This window comes from Anomaloglossus baeobatrachus, chromosome 5, assembly GCF_048569485.1.
Source record: "Anomaloglossus baeobatrachus isolate aAnoBae1 chromosome 5, aAnoBae1.hap1, whole genome shotgun sequence".
NCBI lineage: Eukaryota > Metazoa > Chordata > Amphibia > Anura > Aromobatidae > Anomaloglossus > Anomaloglossus baeobatrachus.
This window is the reverse complement of record NC_134357.1, coordinates 224,152,026-224,168,306: the sequence shown is the minus strand read 5'-3', so window position 1 is coordinate 224,168,306 and position 16,281 is coordinate 224,152,026. Positions and strand designations below refer to the sequence as shown.

At 49.8% G+C, this 16,281-nt stretch overlaps 1 protein-coding gene across 1 annotated transcript in view; it reads left to right on the top strand.

Annotated features, from left to right (window-relative positions):
- Positions 1-16,281, top strand: part of PAOX (polyamine oxidase) — a 97,328-nt gene that overhangs the window by 20,378 nt on the left and 60,669 nt on the right. The window contains exons 2-3 of the mRNA XM_075349134.1: positions 3,197-3,680; positions 3,821-4,014. Of these exons, the coding sequence (XP_075205249.1) occupies positions 3,197-3,680; positions 3,821-4,014 (678 nt within the window). The remainder of the gene's footprint in view (positions 1-3,196; positions 3,681-3,820; positions 4,015-16,281) is intronic.

Genomic DNA, 16,281 nt, shown 5'->3' with positions numbered 1-16,281 from the left:
GACTGGTGCTCTGCAGACGGAGCCGTGCCCAGCAATAGTCTACTTACTGGACTGGTAGATGTATAGCCTGGCTAGAATAAAAATTAAATTCATAATTTGTGTATATATATCCCCCAATAACTTGTATGCCCTCCCACTGGCCCCTAGTAACTTGTATGTTCCCCCAGGTAACTTGTATGTTCCCCCCAGCAACGTATATGCTGTTTATTGTGTTAATATTTTATTGTATTTTTTTAATGGGGGGCCCCATTCAGACTTTTGCTATGGAGCCCCATGATTGCTATGTACGCCCCTGCTGGGAGTTGACAAGTTTCAAATCTTGATAATGCACTAACTAAAGATGACCTTTTTGCTACGTATTTGCTAAATAAAGGTATTCAGTAAAGTCAACTTCAACTAGCAATGAAATTAAATTATCAGTATAAAAAACAAGACATCAAAAATAATTTTCCCTAAACCCTGTTGTGGTAGTATGGATGCTTGTTTTGGCAGTGAGTTGGGTCACCCCAAATAGGTTCAAAAACTCCTCATTAAGGCTAGTTTCACACTTGCGTTGAATGACATCCGTTGCATTGCGTTGTGTGACGGATGCAACGGATGCGTTGCATATAATGGCACAATGGATGCAACGGATCGTACAAAACAACAGAAAGCTTTTTTTTTTTGTTATTTTTTTTTTCTTCTTTACAGTTTTACCGGCAGCAGACTCTCAAAAGCCGGCGGCCGGGCGCTCAGCTGAGTGCTCTCACATGCCGGCAGGCGGGCTCTCAGCTGAGAGCTCTCACATGCCGGCGGCCGGGCGCTCAGCTGAGCGCCCTCACATGCCGTTGGCCGGGCGCTCATCTGAGCGCTCTCACATGCCGGCGGCCGGGCGCTCTAGCTGAGAGCGCTCACATGCCGGTGGCCGGGCGCTCAGCTGAGCGCCCTCACATGCCGGCGGCCGGGCGCTCAGCTGAGCGATCTCACATGCCGGCGGCCGGGCGCTCTAGCTGAGAGCGCTCACATGCCGGCGGCCGGGCGCTCAGCTGAGCGCTCTCACATGCCGGCGGCCGGGTGCTCAGCTGAACATTCGGTTACCGAGAGACAAAATAAAGTTTCTGTGATTAAAAAAAAAAAAAAGAGCATGCGCAGTGAAAAATAGAGGATTCCGCCGCTCAAAAAAAGTTACATGCTGCGTTCCTTCTGGCGGACGCAACGCAGCGTCTGCCAGCGGAAGGAAAGTAGGTACTTTTGGCACAATCCGTCATCCATACAAGTCTATCCGTTAACGGATTCCGCTGTTTTCCAAAAGGGCGGATTGTGACGGAAGGGAAAAAAACGCAAGTGTGAAAGTACCCTAACACTTTTAACTTCTTTACACATTCTAGGTTGTCCTCTGACCCTTATAATGAAGATGATAAAACTAATATCACTTTCACTTACAGACTCTATTTACATGGATATATATGTATGTAAAACTAACATGGTGTTAAGATACCACTTTGCAAAAATTATAGAAGCAAGATGCAGCTCACTGTGTAAGTTAGGCTGCTTTCACACTACGGTTTTTTACCTGTAGGTAAAATACCGTAAACCGCATTTAACAAGATCCTGTGTTTTCAAAGTGCAACACATGCAACCGCAGTTCTTATTTTACTGGATCCTGGATGCAGCGGGACATAGAATTTATCGGCCGGCACTGGAGTCAGCTGATTGGTTGTCAGCTGAACTCCTGATCTCACAGCCTGCACACGCTGCGATGGATGCAGGTTAACAGCAGTCACTGCCTGCTACCGATCACGTGTGACCATGTGCGGGCTGTATGGTCAGGAGTTCAGCTGAGTTCAGATCAGCTGACTCCAGTGTCGGCCGATTACTTGTTCTGTGTCCCGCAGCATCCATCGCAGCGTGTGCGGGCAAAGCCCGAAATTCTTAATGTCAGGCTAAGTGTGACCCGGCCATTAAGAATCTCCAATAAAGGGTTAAAAAAAAAAAAGACACCACACAGAGAAAAAATACTGTATTAGAAATAAATATACAGACACACTAAGGGACTCCATCTTTATTACTCCCTCTCACCCCTCCACGATCCTGGTCTTCTGTCTGAGAGAGAGAGATATTTCTGTACTGTCCATGCCAGGCTGCTTTCTGGGCATGCTCAGTAGAGACAACAATCCTGTGTCTATCTGGATACGGTGACTCCCGGTGCAGACTGCAGAAGGATCCGGTGCCCATTGAAAGACATTGCAGGTACAGCCGCAATCTAACTAACTCAATCTAATTAACATGCGGCATTTTGCCTGAGGACAAAAACCCTACAAGTAGCGTTTTTGAAAAAAGTTAAAATACCGCAAAGCAACGGATCCAGTGTGTACCGCATGCAACCGCATGTGACCACACATTGCCGCGATTCCATTGCAAATTCATTGAAATGACAACGCATTTGTAATGAATCCGGCTTTGCTGCAAAAATTCCATTTGTGCCGCAGTTAAAAAACCGTAGTGTGAAAGCAGCCTTATTGGCTTTTGCTGGCTGGTAGAGGGGTTAGACAGCTTCTTTCTGTGAATGATGGCAGATAGCACCACATTGCAAGCCACTTACAGTTTCTGAAAGGCTATCACTGGGAGTGAAATGGTGATTGAAACCTGTCTACCCAGTTCATGTTGGCTGCAGGTGGATGCGGTTTTGTCTGTGTGTGGGTGGGGTATTAACTGCGTTTTTTTTTTTTTTTTCATTTCTTTAAATATGTGTAGGGATCAGATTGGGATCCAGCTCTCTTTAGTGAGTAGAGTCCAAATCATCCAGCTCACCAAAGAGTCGGATTACCCATCAATAACACCTTTTAAAATATTTTATAATTATTTGTTTGATATAGCATGAAGTAATGCTATACAACACATTCTGTTTTATTGTTTTTGTTAGAACTGTTTTATGTATAAACTTTGAAAACCAAATAAAAAAAATATTGAATCATAAAAAAAAAGATATTTTAGACTGAGCAAACAAAAACAAAGGCCCAATTCATTGTAGCATTTACACCTATTTTTGGCCTAGTTTTGTATTTTAAATCTATTATTTTGCTTTGCGTCAAATTCTTCTTTTAAGTTTCTTCTATTTTGAAGTCTATTTTCTACTTGTTAATCTGTTTTTTTTCCTGTTCTCCTTTGTGGGAGTGGTTTTTCAGTTGCCTAATGACATTGCATTTTTCTCTTCTAGGAAAAGGTTTGGTTGAGATTGGTGCGCAATGGATTCATGGACCGTCTCCACACAATCCAGTCTTCCAACTGGCATCTCAGTTTGGTCTTTTAAGCCCAGATGCTTTGCTTGAAGAGAACCAAAAAATTAACATACATGGCCACCCCCCTGAAATCCCAGTTGTTTTAAGCAGTTCTGGAAAAAAGATCAATCCAGAAAATGTGACCACTATTACAGAATTGTATTACAAATGGCTGGAGCAAGCCAGCAATTTAACTAGTAGAGATTGCGATCCTGAAGCTAGCGTAGGACATTTTATCCGCCACAAGATTGTCAATAGCTCACAAGAGTGGAATAAAGAGCTGCTCGAGATGTATTTGGCTTACTTGAGGGGGTTGCTCAATTTGGAATGCTGTGTAAGTGGAACCCATAGTATGGACCATGTGGCACTCTGTTCTTATGGGGAATACACAATGCTTCCAGGGCTTGACTGCACCTTTCCTAAGTAAGTATGGTTACAAAAAAATTAGTGGGCAAATGGCCTTATATTAACTACTGACTAAACTAAAGTCTACATTGGTGCTTATGTTAAAATGTTTGTTATAGTTTACCCTTGCAAATACTGTTTATAGCTGTCTATTTTAGAGGTTATGAAAGCCTTGTGAATCAGATGAAGTCACCCCTTCCACATGGCACTGTGATATTAAAGAAAGCAGTGAAGAACATTCATTGGGATGGATCTTTTCTTGGTGACAACTCTCATGTGTATCCTGTGAAGGTGCAGTGTGAAGATGGTGAAAGCTTTTTGGCAGATCACGCTGTGGTCACTGTTCCACTAGGTAAATGAATGTTTTATACTATGCGTATTGCATATCTGCTGTCTCTAACATCATGTCCTCTCACTACTTGAAATTGAATCTCTCCAAACTGAACTTTTTGTATTTCCTTCCTTTACTAATATATCTGTACCCGATATTGCAATTCCTTGGGTGGTTAAACCATGACTCCCAAGCAGCACGCTTGCTGTCTTGGAGTCATATTTGACACAGAACTTTCCTTTATATCTGATCACTCACTTGCTCATATCAGGGTACTTTCACACTTGCGTTCAGCGGAGTCCGTCACTATGGAGAATAGCGCAGTCCGTTAACGCACTGCGCTATTCTCCATAGACTTGTATGGACAACGCACTGTAACGCAAGTGTCAGCGTTTCATCCGCTGGACGACGCAGCGTCGTTATTTTGATGCTTCGTCGGGCGGAATGAACGCTGCATGTAACGTTTTTTTGAGCAGCGGAAACCTTTATTTTTCACTGCGCATGCTCTCTTTTTTTTTTTAATCACAAACTTTATTTTATTTCTCGGTGGCCGAACGTTCAGCTGAGCGCTCGGCCGCCGGCATGTCGGGGCGCTCAGCTGATCGCCCGGCCGCCGGCATGTTATAGCGCTCAGCTGAGAGCTCGGCTGCCGGCATGTCGGGGCGCTCAGCTGATCGCCCGGCCGCCGGCATGTTATAGCGCTCAGCTGAGTGCTCGGCCGCCGGCATGTGAGGGCGCTCAGCTGAGTGCTCGGCCGCCGGCATGTTATAGCGCTCAGCTGAGTGCTCGGCCGCCGGCATGTGAGGGCGCTCAGCTGAGTGCTCGGCCGCCGGCATGTTATAGCGCTCAGCTGAGCGCTCGGCCGCCGGCATGTCAGGGCGCTCAGCTGATCGCCCGGCCGCCGGCATGTGAGAGCGCTCAGCTGAGTGCTCGGCCGCCGGCATGTGAGGGCGCTCAGCTGAGTGCTCGGCCGCCGGCATGTGAGGGCGCTCAGCTGAGTGCTCGTCCGCCGGCATGTGAGGGCGCTCAGCTGGGCGCTCGGCCGCCGGCTATTGAGAGCGCTCAGCTGATCGTTCACAATAGTCGGCTGCCGGTAAACTGTAAAGAAGAAGGAAAAAAAATAAAGCTTTCCGTTGTTTTGTACGATCCGTAGCATCCGTTGTGAGACTATACGCAACGCATCCGTTGCATCCGTCACACAACGCAATGCAACGGAAGCCGTCCAACGCAAGTGTGAAAGTAGCCTCAACTGTATATTATAAGCATCTTAAGAATCTGACCTTTTCTCACCTTTTGGAATGCCAAAAACTCTCTTAATGGCTTTCTTACTCGTTCTCAACTGGACAGCAGAACATTTTCAGTTTACACCTGCTGATGTGCTGTTCTTAATTATTGATTTTTGTACCTGCTTAAATAATCCTATCACCCAATGAATGAGCATCATTTAGCTCATTCAGCTCATTTGTTGGGCGATTGCAAACATATTAACCCTTATAAACTCTTGCCTGCGCTGCCAGTATTTATGAGGACGCTACACAACACAGTGTGTTACACATACATATACACATACTGCATGTTGCACACACATACACAGAGCACCTACACACAGATGAATGTATACACTGAGCAACTACATACAGATATATTCATACACAGAGCACCAACATACATGTTGTGAGGTAGCGTGGTCGGCTGCGCAGCAGAAGACACGGGATCCAGGCACCAAGGTTCACAGCACACGGTTTATTATCCAAACAAAAGTCCACACAGTACACATGTGCCTCTCCGGCAGAGAACTCATGGAGGTGTGATCACTCCCTCACACCCGGCCCACCTGCCCTCCTTCCTGTTTCCTTTTAACCCTTCCTTAAGCCTGTAGGGAAACAGCATTAACCCTGGAGTGGAGTTACTTTCTATCATGGAGTGAGCACAACCGGGGTGAGACATACCGGCCGTCATAGATAACCCCGGTCACAGTTTCACATACCCCCCCCCCCCTCAGTTCAAGCGATCGGGGTTGAACTCCTGCCATCAAACACGGGCCGCGGGACAAGGCATCGGCGTTGCCCTGCAACCTACCGGCCCGGTGTTCAACCGTAAACCGGAAGTTCTGCAGAGAAAGGAACCACCGGGTAACCCGGGCATTCCGTTCCTTGGCGGACCTCATCCAGACCAGCGGAGAGTGATCAGTCACCAAGCGAAACTGTCGTCCCAGCAGGTAATAGCGTAGGGACTCCAAGGCCCACTTAATCGCCAGGCACTCCTTCTCTACTACGCTATAATTCCGCTCGGGAGGGGTGAGCTTCCTACTTAAGAAGGTGACGGGGTGTTCCTCCCCCTGAACCACCTGAGACAGTACTGCCCCCAGGCCGACCTCCGATGCGTCAGTCTGTACTATGAACTCCTTCCGGAAATCAGGGTTTACAAGAACGGGCTGTCCGCACAGGACCCCCTTCAGGGCCCGGAAGGAGTCCTCGGCCTGCGGAGTCCAGCGCACCATGACGGACTTCTTGCCTTTGAGAAGGTCCGTCAAGGGGGCTGATAGTCCCGCAAAATCTTTTACAAACCTCCTGTAGTACCCCACGATACCCAGGAAGGCCCTAACCTGCTTCGTGGTCAGGGGTCTAGGCCACTTCTGGATCGCCTCAACCTTGTTAATTTGGGGCTTAATCACTCCTTGGCCTATTACGTAGCCCAAGTAGCGGGCTTCCGTGAGTCCCAACGCACATTTCTTGGGATTGGCTGTCAATCCGGCTGTTCGAAGCGCGTCTACCACCGCTTGTACCTGTTCCAAGTGGGTCTGCCACTCGGAGCTGTAAATAATGATGTCGTCAAGGTACGCTGATGCATACGCCTGGTGGGGTTCCAGCACCAGGTCCATCAACCTCTGGAACGTGGCCGGAGCGCCATGTAACCCAAAAGGCAAGACAACATAGTGGAAGAGACCCTCCGGCGTAACAAAAGCGGTTTTCTCCTTGGCAGACTCCGTCAGGGGCACCTGCCAGTACCCCATGGTCAGGTCGAGCGTGGTGAAATATCGCGCCTGTCCCAGCCTGTCAATCAGCTCATCCACCCGGGGCATGGGGTAGAGATCGAACTTGGATATTTCGTTCAATCTCCTAAAGTCATTGCAGAACCTTAAGGAGCCATCGGGTTTTGGTATTAGGACAATAGGACTAGCCCATTCACTCCGGGATTTTTCGATGACCCCCAGGCGTAGCATTGTCTTCACTTCCTCTGATATGGCTTGTCTTCGAGCCTCCGGCACCCGGTATGACTTCAGGCGTACCTTCAGGTGAGGCTCGGTGACAATGTCATGTCGTATCAGACTGGTCCTGCCCGACAACTCGGAGAAGACATCGGGGTTCTGCTGAACCAGCCGTCTGGCTTCTCGCCTCTGTTGCTTGGTGAGGGCCTCTCCAATCCTTACTTCCGGATCGTCCTCTCCGGAGGTTGCTGGAGCCGGGTTTGAACGACCCGAAGAGGAGGGAGACGGGGGAAAATCAACCATCAGGCTTTCCCGTTCCTGCCAAGGTTTTAATAGGTTGACATGGTATATTTGTTCAGGTTTCCGCCTACCGGGCTGCAATACCTTATAGTTGACCACCCCGACTCTTTCCTTTATCTCGTAGGGGCCTTGCCACTGAGCCAGGAGTTTACTCTCCGCCGTGGGGATTAATAACAACACCCGATCCCCGGGTTGAAAGGTCCGCACGGTGGCTTGTCTATTGTAGCGGCCGCTTTGCGCGGCCTGAGCCTCCTGTGAATGCTCCTTCACAATTGGCATGACCGCGCTTATGCGGTTCTGCATTCCTAGAATGTGTTCAATCACACTTTTATGGGGGGTGGGCTCTTGCTCCCAGGTTTCCTTTGCCAGGTCCAACAATCCCCGGGGATGTCGCCCGTATAATAATTCAAAAGGCGAAAACCCCGTGGATGCCTGTGGCACCTCTCGTATGGCAAACATCAAATAGGGAAGCATCATATCCCAGTCTTTCCCGTCTTTGGAAATCACCCTTTTTAGCATGGTTTTCAGGGTTTTATTGAATCGTTCCACTAAACCATCCGTCTGAGGATGATACACAGACGTACGCAACTGCTTGATCTGGAGTAGCCGGCATAGCTCTTTGGTCACTTTAGACATGAATGGGGTCCCCTGATCCGTAAGGATCTCCTTGGGCAACCCCACCCGGCAGAACACAGCAAACAACTCCCGAGCTATAAGCTTCGCCGCAGTATGTCTGAGAGGTATCGCCTCTGGATACCGGGTGGCATAGTCAACGATCACTAGGATATGTTGGTGCCCTCGAGCAGACTTTACGAGGGGCCCTACCAGATCCATCCCTATCCGTTCAAAAGGGACTTCTATAATGGGTAACAGTACCAACGGACTGCGAAAGTGGGTCAGGGGTGCGGTAAGCTGACACTCCGGGCAGGTTTCGCAGAACCGTTTTACCTCCCCAAAGACCCCGGGCCAATAGAACCTTTGCAATATTCGCTCCTGCGTTTTCTTGACCCCTAGGTGGCCACTCATCAGGTGTTTATGAGCCAAGTCGAGGACCCGCCGGCGATAAGATTGGGGCACCACCAACTGCTCTACCCCTACGCCCCGAATTTCATCTACCCGGTAGAGTAAATCCTGCTTAAGAGCGAAATGGGGGTACCTTATCTGGGCACCGGGCAGCTGTGCCACCCCGTCAACTACTGTCACCCGACTCCGGGCATGTATTAATGTAGGGTCCTGGAGTTGGGCTGTCCCAAACGTATCCGGGGATGCTTCCAACTCCGGGATGGGCTCAACCGTCTCAGCCTCTCCTGCCAATACCTCTAGGGGCGACCTATCGGGTTCACATTCTGTCCCTATCATGGGAACCCCTACGGCAGGCGTCCCGGATTCAGGATTGTAGGGCTCAGGTCCCGGACTGACCAATATCTGAGGGGACTTAGGAGGTCCCTTCCATAAAGTCCAAAAATAGGGCAGATCCCTTCCTAGGATCACGTCATAGGGAAGAGTGTTAATAAGTCCCACCTCATGTTGCACCTGACCGCAAGGTGCTGTGATGGTGACTATCCCCGTGGGATAGTCTCGGCGGTCCCCATGTATGCAAACCACCCCCACGGTACGTCCTGTGGCCTTTACTTTAGCCCTTAGGGTTGATCGCACCTGGGTCACTAAGCTTCCGGAATCCAACAAGCCTATAACCGGACATCCATTCACCTGTATTTGGCACAAGTGGGGCTCAGTCTCTGGGTAGACCAGGTCAGCGGTACACACCACCTGAGCATACATTGAACCCCGCCGGGTAACCCCACAATCCATGGGCTCCGTGGTGAGTGGACACTGGGCTTCCATATGTCCCACCCGCTGGCACCGCCAACATCTAATAGGGAAGGACACCCCCTTGACGAGTTGTCGTTTAGGGTACATAGCTTTCCGGACCTCAGGGACGGAGGGGGCGGCCTCAGACGGGACGGTAGCGGACTCCCGCACCGGTGTCAGCGGTGGGTCCTTGGCCCTAGGCTTGGAGGGGCCGGACCGACGGGCGGTACGCAAAGTCTCAGTGTCCCGTATCAAGTCCTGCGTAGCCACATGCCGCTCTACCAGGCCCACTAATTGGTCCAGGGTACTTGGGTCGCCCTGTCCAACCCACCGTTGAATGGTGACGGGTAAAGTGCGTACAAAACGGTCAACAACTACCCTTTCTACCATTTGCGCCGGGCTCAGAGTGTCAGGCTGCAACCACTTTTTTACGAGATGCAACAAGTCATAGGCCTGGGAGCGTACTGTAACATTATATCCCCCCAGCCTCTATCATATTGCAATCAGGCTTCAGCCGTAGCTATTGTCCTTGATTTGGGGGGGGGGGGGTTGCATATATATTGTTCTCCTCTGCAGGGGGCTTGCCTAGTACACAATCTCTGGAGGCTGTGTCTAGGAACCCTTTTCTAGCTACAAGTAGAAAATGTTAAGGGGGTGGATCTAAGGAGGGGTGGGAGATTCAGCCCCATGTTTTAGTTTTTTGTTATGCTTTGTTGAGTGAAGGGTGAGGACCTGTGCTAAGGCCAGCTCCTTATCGCCCGTACATGGACGATTGGACTTTGAGGACTTTTGCATTCTCCTTGGCGCCCCCGGACCTATTTCCTTTGTGTGGACTCTAAAGAACCATTTTAATATTGCATGTTTTATGCTCCCTGCCTCATTAAATCTTCTTGGATTGTTCCTTGGCCTGGCGTCCCTTACTGCTCTGTCGCATACCCCGTCACAAACTGGTGGCAGCGGCGGGATCAGAGCAGAAAGAATGGAGGACAACGGGCCATTAACATCTGGATTCAGAACCTCAGGATACAGGAACTGGACTGTGGTGAGCCTACAAACAATGGCCCGTGAATTAGGAGTCGGTTACAAAGGACTCTCTAAGGAGCAACTAATTGAGGCATTGGAAAACGCTTGCCTGCAAGATGGCACCGAGGAACAATTTCCACAGCAAAGGGAGGAAAGACGGGAGCTGGAGGTAAATACCCAAAAAAGTCAATGGATTGTGTGGTATGAGGAGGAGATGGCACTTCTTGGAGATGAGGCCACCATAGAAGATAAGAGGGAGGCTATTCGCAGAGCTCAAGAGAGGGCATTGCTGGAGAGGAGGTTTGCTGTGGAAGCAGCTAGAGGCTCCAGACAAACTGTAACCACAGCACCAACTATGAGGGAATTCTCCAGAGTGTCCCGCAAGGACTTTAAGCCATTTAATGAAGCTGCAGGTGACATTGAGGGCTTCTTTCAGGACTTTGAGCATCAGTGCCGATTAATGGAAGTCCCAGAAAGAGAGCGAGTCAGACACCTGGTGGGCCTCTTGGAGGGTGGAGCTGCCGACGCCTATAGAGCTATGGACCCTCAGTGGAATTGTGAGTATGGGGAGATAAAACAGACCATTCTGGAACATTATGCCGTGACCCCAGATACTTATAGGACTAAGTTCCGTACATTAGCCTGTGATGGAGAAGTGTCTTTCAAGATGTTTGCCCACAGACTGAAACAAGTATGCCATCGCTGGCTGGAGGGAGAGGGAGCCTTAACTTGGGAGACCTTCCTCCAGGTCATCCTGAAAGAGCAGTTCTATGCCAGGTGCCCTGTGGAAATCAGAGAATGGGTGCGTGAGAGAAAGCCGCCAACTGTGGAACAAGCTGCCGCTCTAGCTGATGAAGTGCTTACCATCAAGCCTCAATGGAAAAGGCTACTAGTCGGTGACAAAAAAACTACCAGCTCCCCAACACCAGTGGTCCCTTGTCCTTTGGCCTCCAATGTTCACCGTCCCAATAGACTACCAACACATGGCGGACCCCGTGTGAATGTGCCTCCTACTACTCCTGCCTCCTCTTTGGGAGTACGACGTGGAGAAAGACTCATAGAACGCAGATGTTATGGATGTGGGCAGCCTGGTCATCTGCAAGCTCACTGTCCAGGTGCTCAGAGGCAAAACAGTTACAGACCCCCTTTGCCTGTTCATTATCTACAGACACCCTCAACAGGAGAAGAGCTGGATTCATTCCCTGATGATTTGCCAAGTGACTCTGATATGTTGACTTCCCTACCAGGAGTCTATGGGGTGCGAGCCACAGCCGCCCGTTCTTCTGATCTTCAGCATAAACATCTACAGGAGGTCGTGCTGGATGGCCAAAAAGTTGTTGGCTTTCGTGACACTGGGGCTTTTCTCACCATCGCAGATCCCCGAGTAATTCAACCAGAAGCAGTGCAAAAGGGACCAGGAATTGCTATTGAATTGGCTGGAGGTACTCAGAGATACATTCCAAGAGCGAGAGTGACCCTGGATTATGGCTTTGGAGCAAAACAATGCATGATTGGTGTGATGAGCGGCCTTCCTGCAGACATTCTTCTAGGGAATGATGTGGGGAATCTTCAATGCCACTTTGTCGGTGCGATAACCAGAAGTCAAGCAAAGAGAGCAGCAGATGTGGACGTGTTCAACCCATCAATGGAACTGAGGCCACCCGAACTGCCATTACAGCCGGTGAGTGATTCTTCTTGTGGGGATAATATGAATGTCACTTGGGATAAAGTTCAGTTTAGACAAGAGGTAGAGACTGACCCCACCCTGGCTAGCTTTAGAGCTCGGGCTGAAGTAGGGCAGTTAGGAGAAAATGGGGAAACAATTATCAGAGAAAATGGACTCCTATATCGAGTTACCAATGCCGACTCCCTAGATAAGCCCTGGACTTATAGCAAACAGCTGATTGTTCCTCAGAAGTACAGAATTCCCCTATTACACCTGGCTCATGACATTCCTACTGCCGGCCATCAAGGGAAAACCCGCACCGAGAGACGATTGACTCAAATTTTCTATTGGCCTGGAATTTCTCAAGCAGTGGCGCATTTCTGCCGAACCTGCGACATATGTCAGCGTAGAGGGCGACCTGGAGATCACCCAAAGGCACCCCTGCAACCACTCCCTATAATAGAAGAACCCTTTCAAAGAGTAGCTGTCGATCTCATTGGACCACTGGCTAAACCAAGTAAATCTGGAAAGCAGTACATTCTCACCGTTGTGGACTATGCCACCCGATATCCAGAAGCCGTGGCCTTGTCAAGTATTTCTGCAGCCAAGGTGGCCGAGGCCCTTGTTACCATTTTCACCCGAGTAGGATTCCCCAGTGAAATCTTATCGGACCAAGGCTCCCAGTTTATGTCAGAGTTGGTGCAGTGTCTGTGGCGCACCTGTGGAGTACGGGCAATTCGAACTACAGCATACCATCCTCAAACCAATGGACTTTGTGAACGGTTTAATCAAACACTGAAAAATATGCTAAAGGCCTTCACTGACAGTGATTCCGACTGGGAGAGGTACCTACCCCATCTCCTGTTCGCCTACCGGGAAGTTCCCCAGGAGTCCACTGGGTTTTCCCCCTTTGAACTACTCTATGGAAGAAAGGTCAGAGGACCCTTAACTCTGCTAAAGGAATATTGGGAGGGGCAAGTTGAAGATACAGGAACCCCTGTTGTTCCATATGTCCTCAAGCTTCGGGAAACCCTGGCTCAACTTGCTAGTTTGGCTCAGGATCATGTACGGATGGCTCAAACCAGACAGAAGACATGGTATGACCGCAAAGCACGCTATCGAGAATTTGTAGAGGGACAACAAGTCTTAATGATTGTTCCCCATCGGCAAAATAAACTCCAGACAACATGGGAGGGTCCCTTCCGGGTTCTCAGAAAACTAAACGACACCAATTACCTTCTTGCTCTAGATGATCAGGGACTAAGACAAAGGACTGTCCATGTGAATATGATTAAGGAGTACCATGACCGGACCTTACCTATGATAGCAAGCTGTCGGCTGGCTTCAGAAGATGGTCAGGAGGATGAGGACCCATTACCTGATCTTATTGAAGCAGCCAGAGCCCCATCCACTGTGGAACAGGTTCCTTTGAGAGATCACTTAGATTCCTTACAGAAAAAACAAATGCTGGGAGTGCTCCATCAGAGACAGGCTGCTTTCTCATCCCGACCAGGTCGAACCACAGTAACCCAACATCCTGTGGACACTCAGGGCATCCGTCCCATACAACAGGCTCCCTACCGGGTACCAGAATCAGTTAGAAACACCATGCAGCATGAGCTGGAGGAGATGTTACAGCTTGGGGTGATTCAGGCCTCCCATAGTCCTTGGGCCTCTCCTGTTGTGTTAGTACCCAAGAAAGATGGGAGTACTCGATTTTGTGTGGACTACAGACGACTAAATGACCATACCATCAGTGATGCTTACCCAATGCCCCGCATTGATGAACTTCTAGACCGGCTAGCTGGGGCACAATACGTCACCACCTTGGATCTCAGTAAGGGATACTGGCAAATTCCCCTGACGGAGGAAGGTAGAGAAAAGTCGGCTTTTATAACCCCCTTTGGTCTGTATGAATTTCTAAACATGCCTTTCGGAATGAAAAACGCCCCTGCAACCTTTCAGAGAATGGTGGACCAGATCCTCCGGGGATGTGGCGACTTTGCTTGTGCCTACCTGGATGATATCGCCATCTTCAGCCACACATGGGAGGAACATCTGAATCAAGTAGCTGTTGTTCTTGACCGGATTCTCACATCAGGCCTAACTATTCGACCTGATAAATGCCAATTGGGGATGGGTGAAGTCCAATATCTAGGGCATAGAGTAGGAGGGGGGAAGTTACGTCCTGAACCTGCCAAAATCCAGGCTATTAGAGACTGGCCTGTACCCCAAACCAAGAAACAAGTTATGGCTTTTTTGGGCACTGCCAGTTATTACCGAAAATTTGTTTCTCATTTCAGCAGTGTGGCCAAGCCCCTTACGGACCTCACGAAGAAGACGATGCCCCGGCTGGTGATCTGGACTCCAGCCTGTGATGAGTCTTTTAACCGGCTGAAGGACGCTCTGATCTGCGACCCTGTTCTGGCTGCTCCAGACTACAAGAGGAGATTCATTGTGCAGACGGATGCCTCTTCTTATGGACTGGGAGCTGTCCTCAGCCAGGTGAATGCAGCCGGGGAGGAGCACCCCATTGCCTACCTCAGCAGGAAACTGCTGGACCGAGAAGTGGCCTATGCAACTGTTGAGAAGGAATGTCTGGCTGTAGTGTGGGCCCTTAGGAAACTACGGCCGTATCTGTATGGGCGAGAATTCACTGTGGTTACTGATCACAATCCCCTCACCTGGCTGAACAGAGTCTCTGGGGACAATGGACGATTACTACGATGGAGCCTGGCTCTGCAGCCCTATAACTTTACAATACAATATAGAAGAGGCAGCCAACACCAAAATGCAGATGGACTGTCCAGGCAAGAAGAGACCTGAGTCAGGTCCACCATGTTTACGTGTACTTAACCAGCGACCTGTTGAGGTCACTAGTCCGTACACCAATTGAGGGGGGAAGGGGTTGTAACATTATATCCCCCCAGCCTCTATCATATTGCAATCAGGCTTCAGCCGTAGCTATTGTCCTTGATTTGGGGGGGGGGGTTGCATATATATTGTTCTCCTCTGCAGGGGGCTTGCCTAGTACACAATCTCTGGAGGCTGTGTCTAGGAACCCTTTTCTAGCTACAAGTAGAAAATGTTAAGGGGGTGGATCTAAGGAGGGGTGGGAGATTCAGCCCCATGTTTTAGTTTTTTGTTATGCTTTGTTGAGTGAAGGGTGAGGACCTGTGCTAAGGCCAGCTCCTTATCGCCCGTACATGGACGATTGGACTTTGAGGACTTTTGCATTCTCCTTGGCGCCCCCGGACCTATTTCCTTTGTGTGGACTCTAAAGAACCATTTTAATATTGCATGTTTTATGCTCCCTGCCTCATTAAATCTTCTTGGATTGTTCCTTGGCCTGGCGTCCCTTACTGCTCTGTCGCATACCCCGTCACACGTACGGGTTTGGCTTCCTCATAGAACCACTGGCTTACCCGCTGAGCCCGTACATAGGTATTCACCCCCATCCGAGCAAGTATTTCGGCTTTCAGGGTTGCATATTCTAAGGCGTCCTCGGTACAGAGGTCCAGATATGCTTTTTGGGGCTCCCCCGTCAGATAGGGCGACATTACCTCAGCCCACTGGGGGGTCGGCAGTTTTTCCCGCTCAGCCACCCGCTCAAACACCGCCAGGAATGCTTCCACATCATCCCCCGGGGTCATCTTTTGCAACGCTTGTCTCACCGCTTTCCGGACGCTGCCGTCGTCACCCGGTCCCGGGGTTGTTGCTGCCGGTCCGGCACGGATCGACTTGGCCAGGAGAACCATCTGTTCTTGGTGCCTTTTTTCCTGCAATTGCAAGGATTGCTGCTGACGTTCCAACGACCGGAGCAGGTGTTCATTAGCCTGTTGTTGCTGTGCATTAGCCTGCTGTTGCTGTGCGTTAGCCTGCTGTTGCTGTGCATTAGCCTGAGCCAGCTGCTTTAGTATGTCCTCCATGGCGTCACCGGGTTTGGGCTGTAGTATAGCCGCTCGAATCCAGGACATGTGCTACCGGATCACCAGAAATGGAAGCTTCACCTCACCGGGCTGGCATGCCCGCATTCTCCACCATATGTGAGGTAGCGTGGTCGGCTGCGCAGCAGAAGACACGGGATCCAGGCACCAAGGTTCACAGCACACGGTTTATTATCCAAACAAAAGTCCACACAGTACACATGTGCCTCTCCGGCAGAGAACTCAGGGAGGTGTGATCACTCCCTCACACCCGGCCCACTTGCCCTCGTTCCTGTTTCCTTTTAACCCTTCCTTAAGCCTGTAGGGAAACCGCATTAACCCTGGAGTGGAGT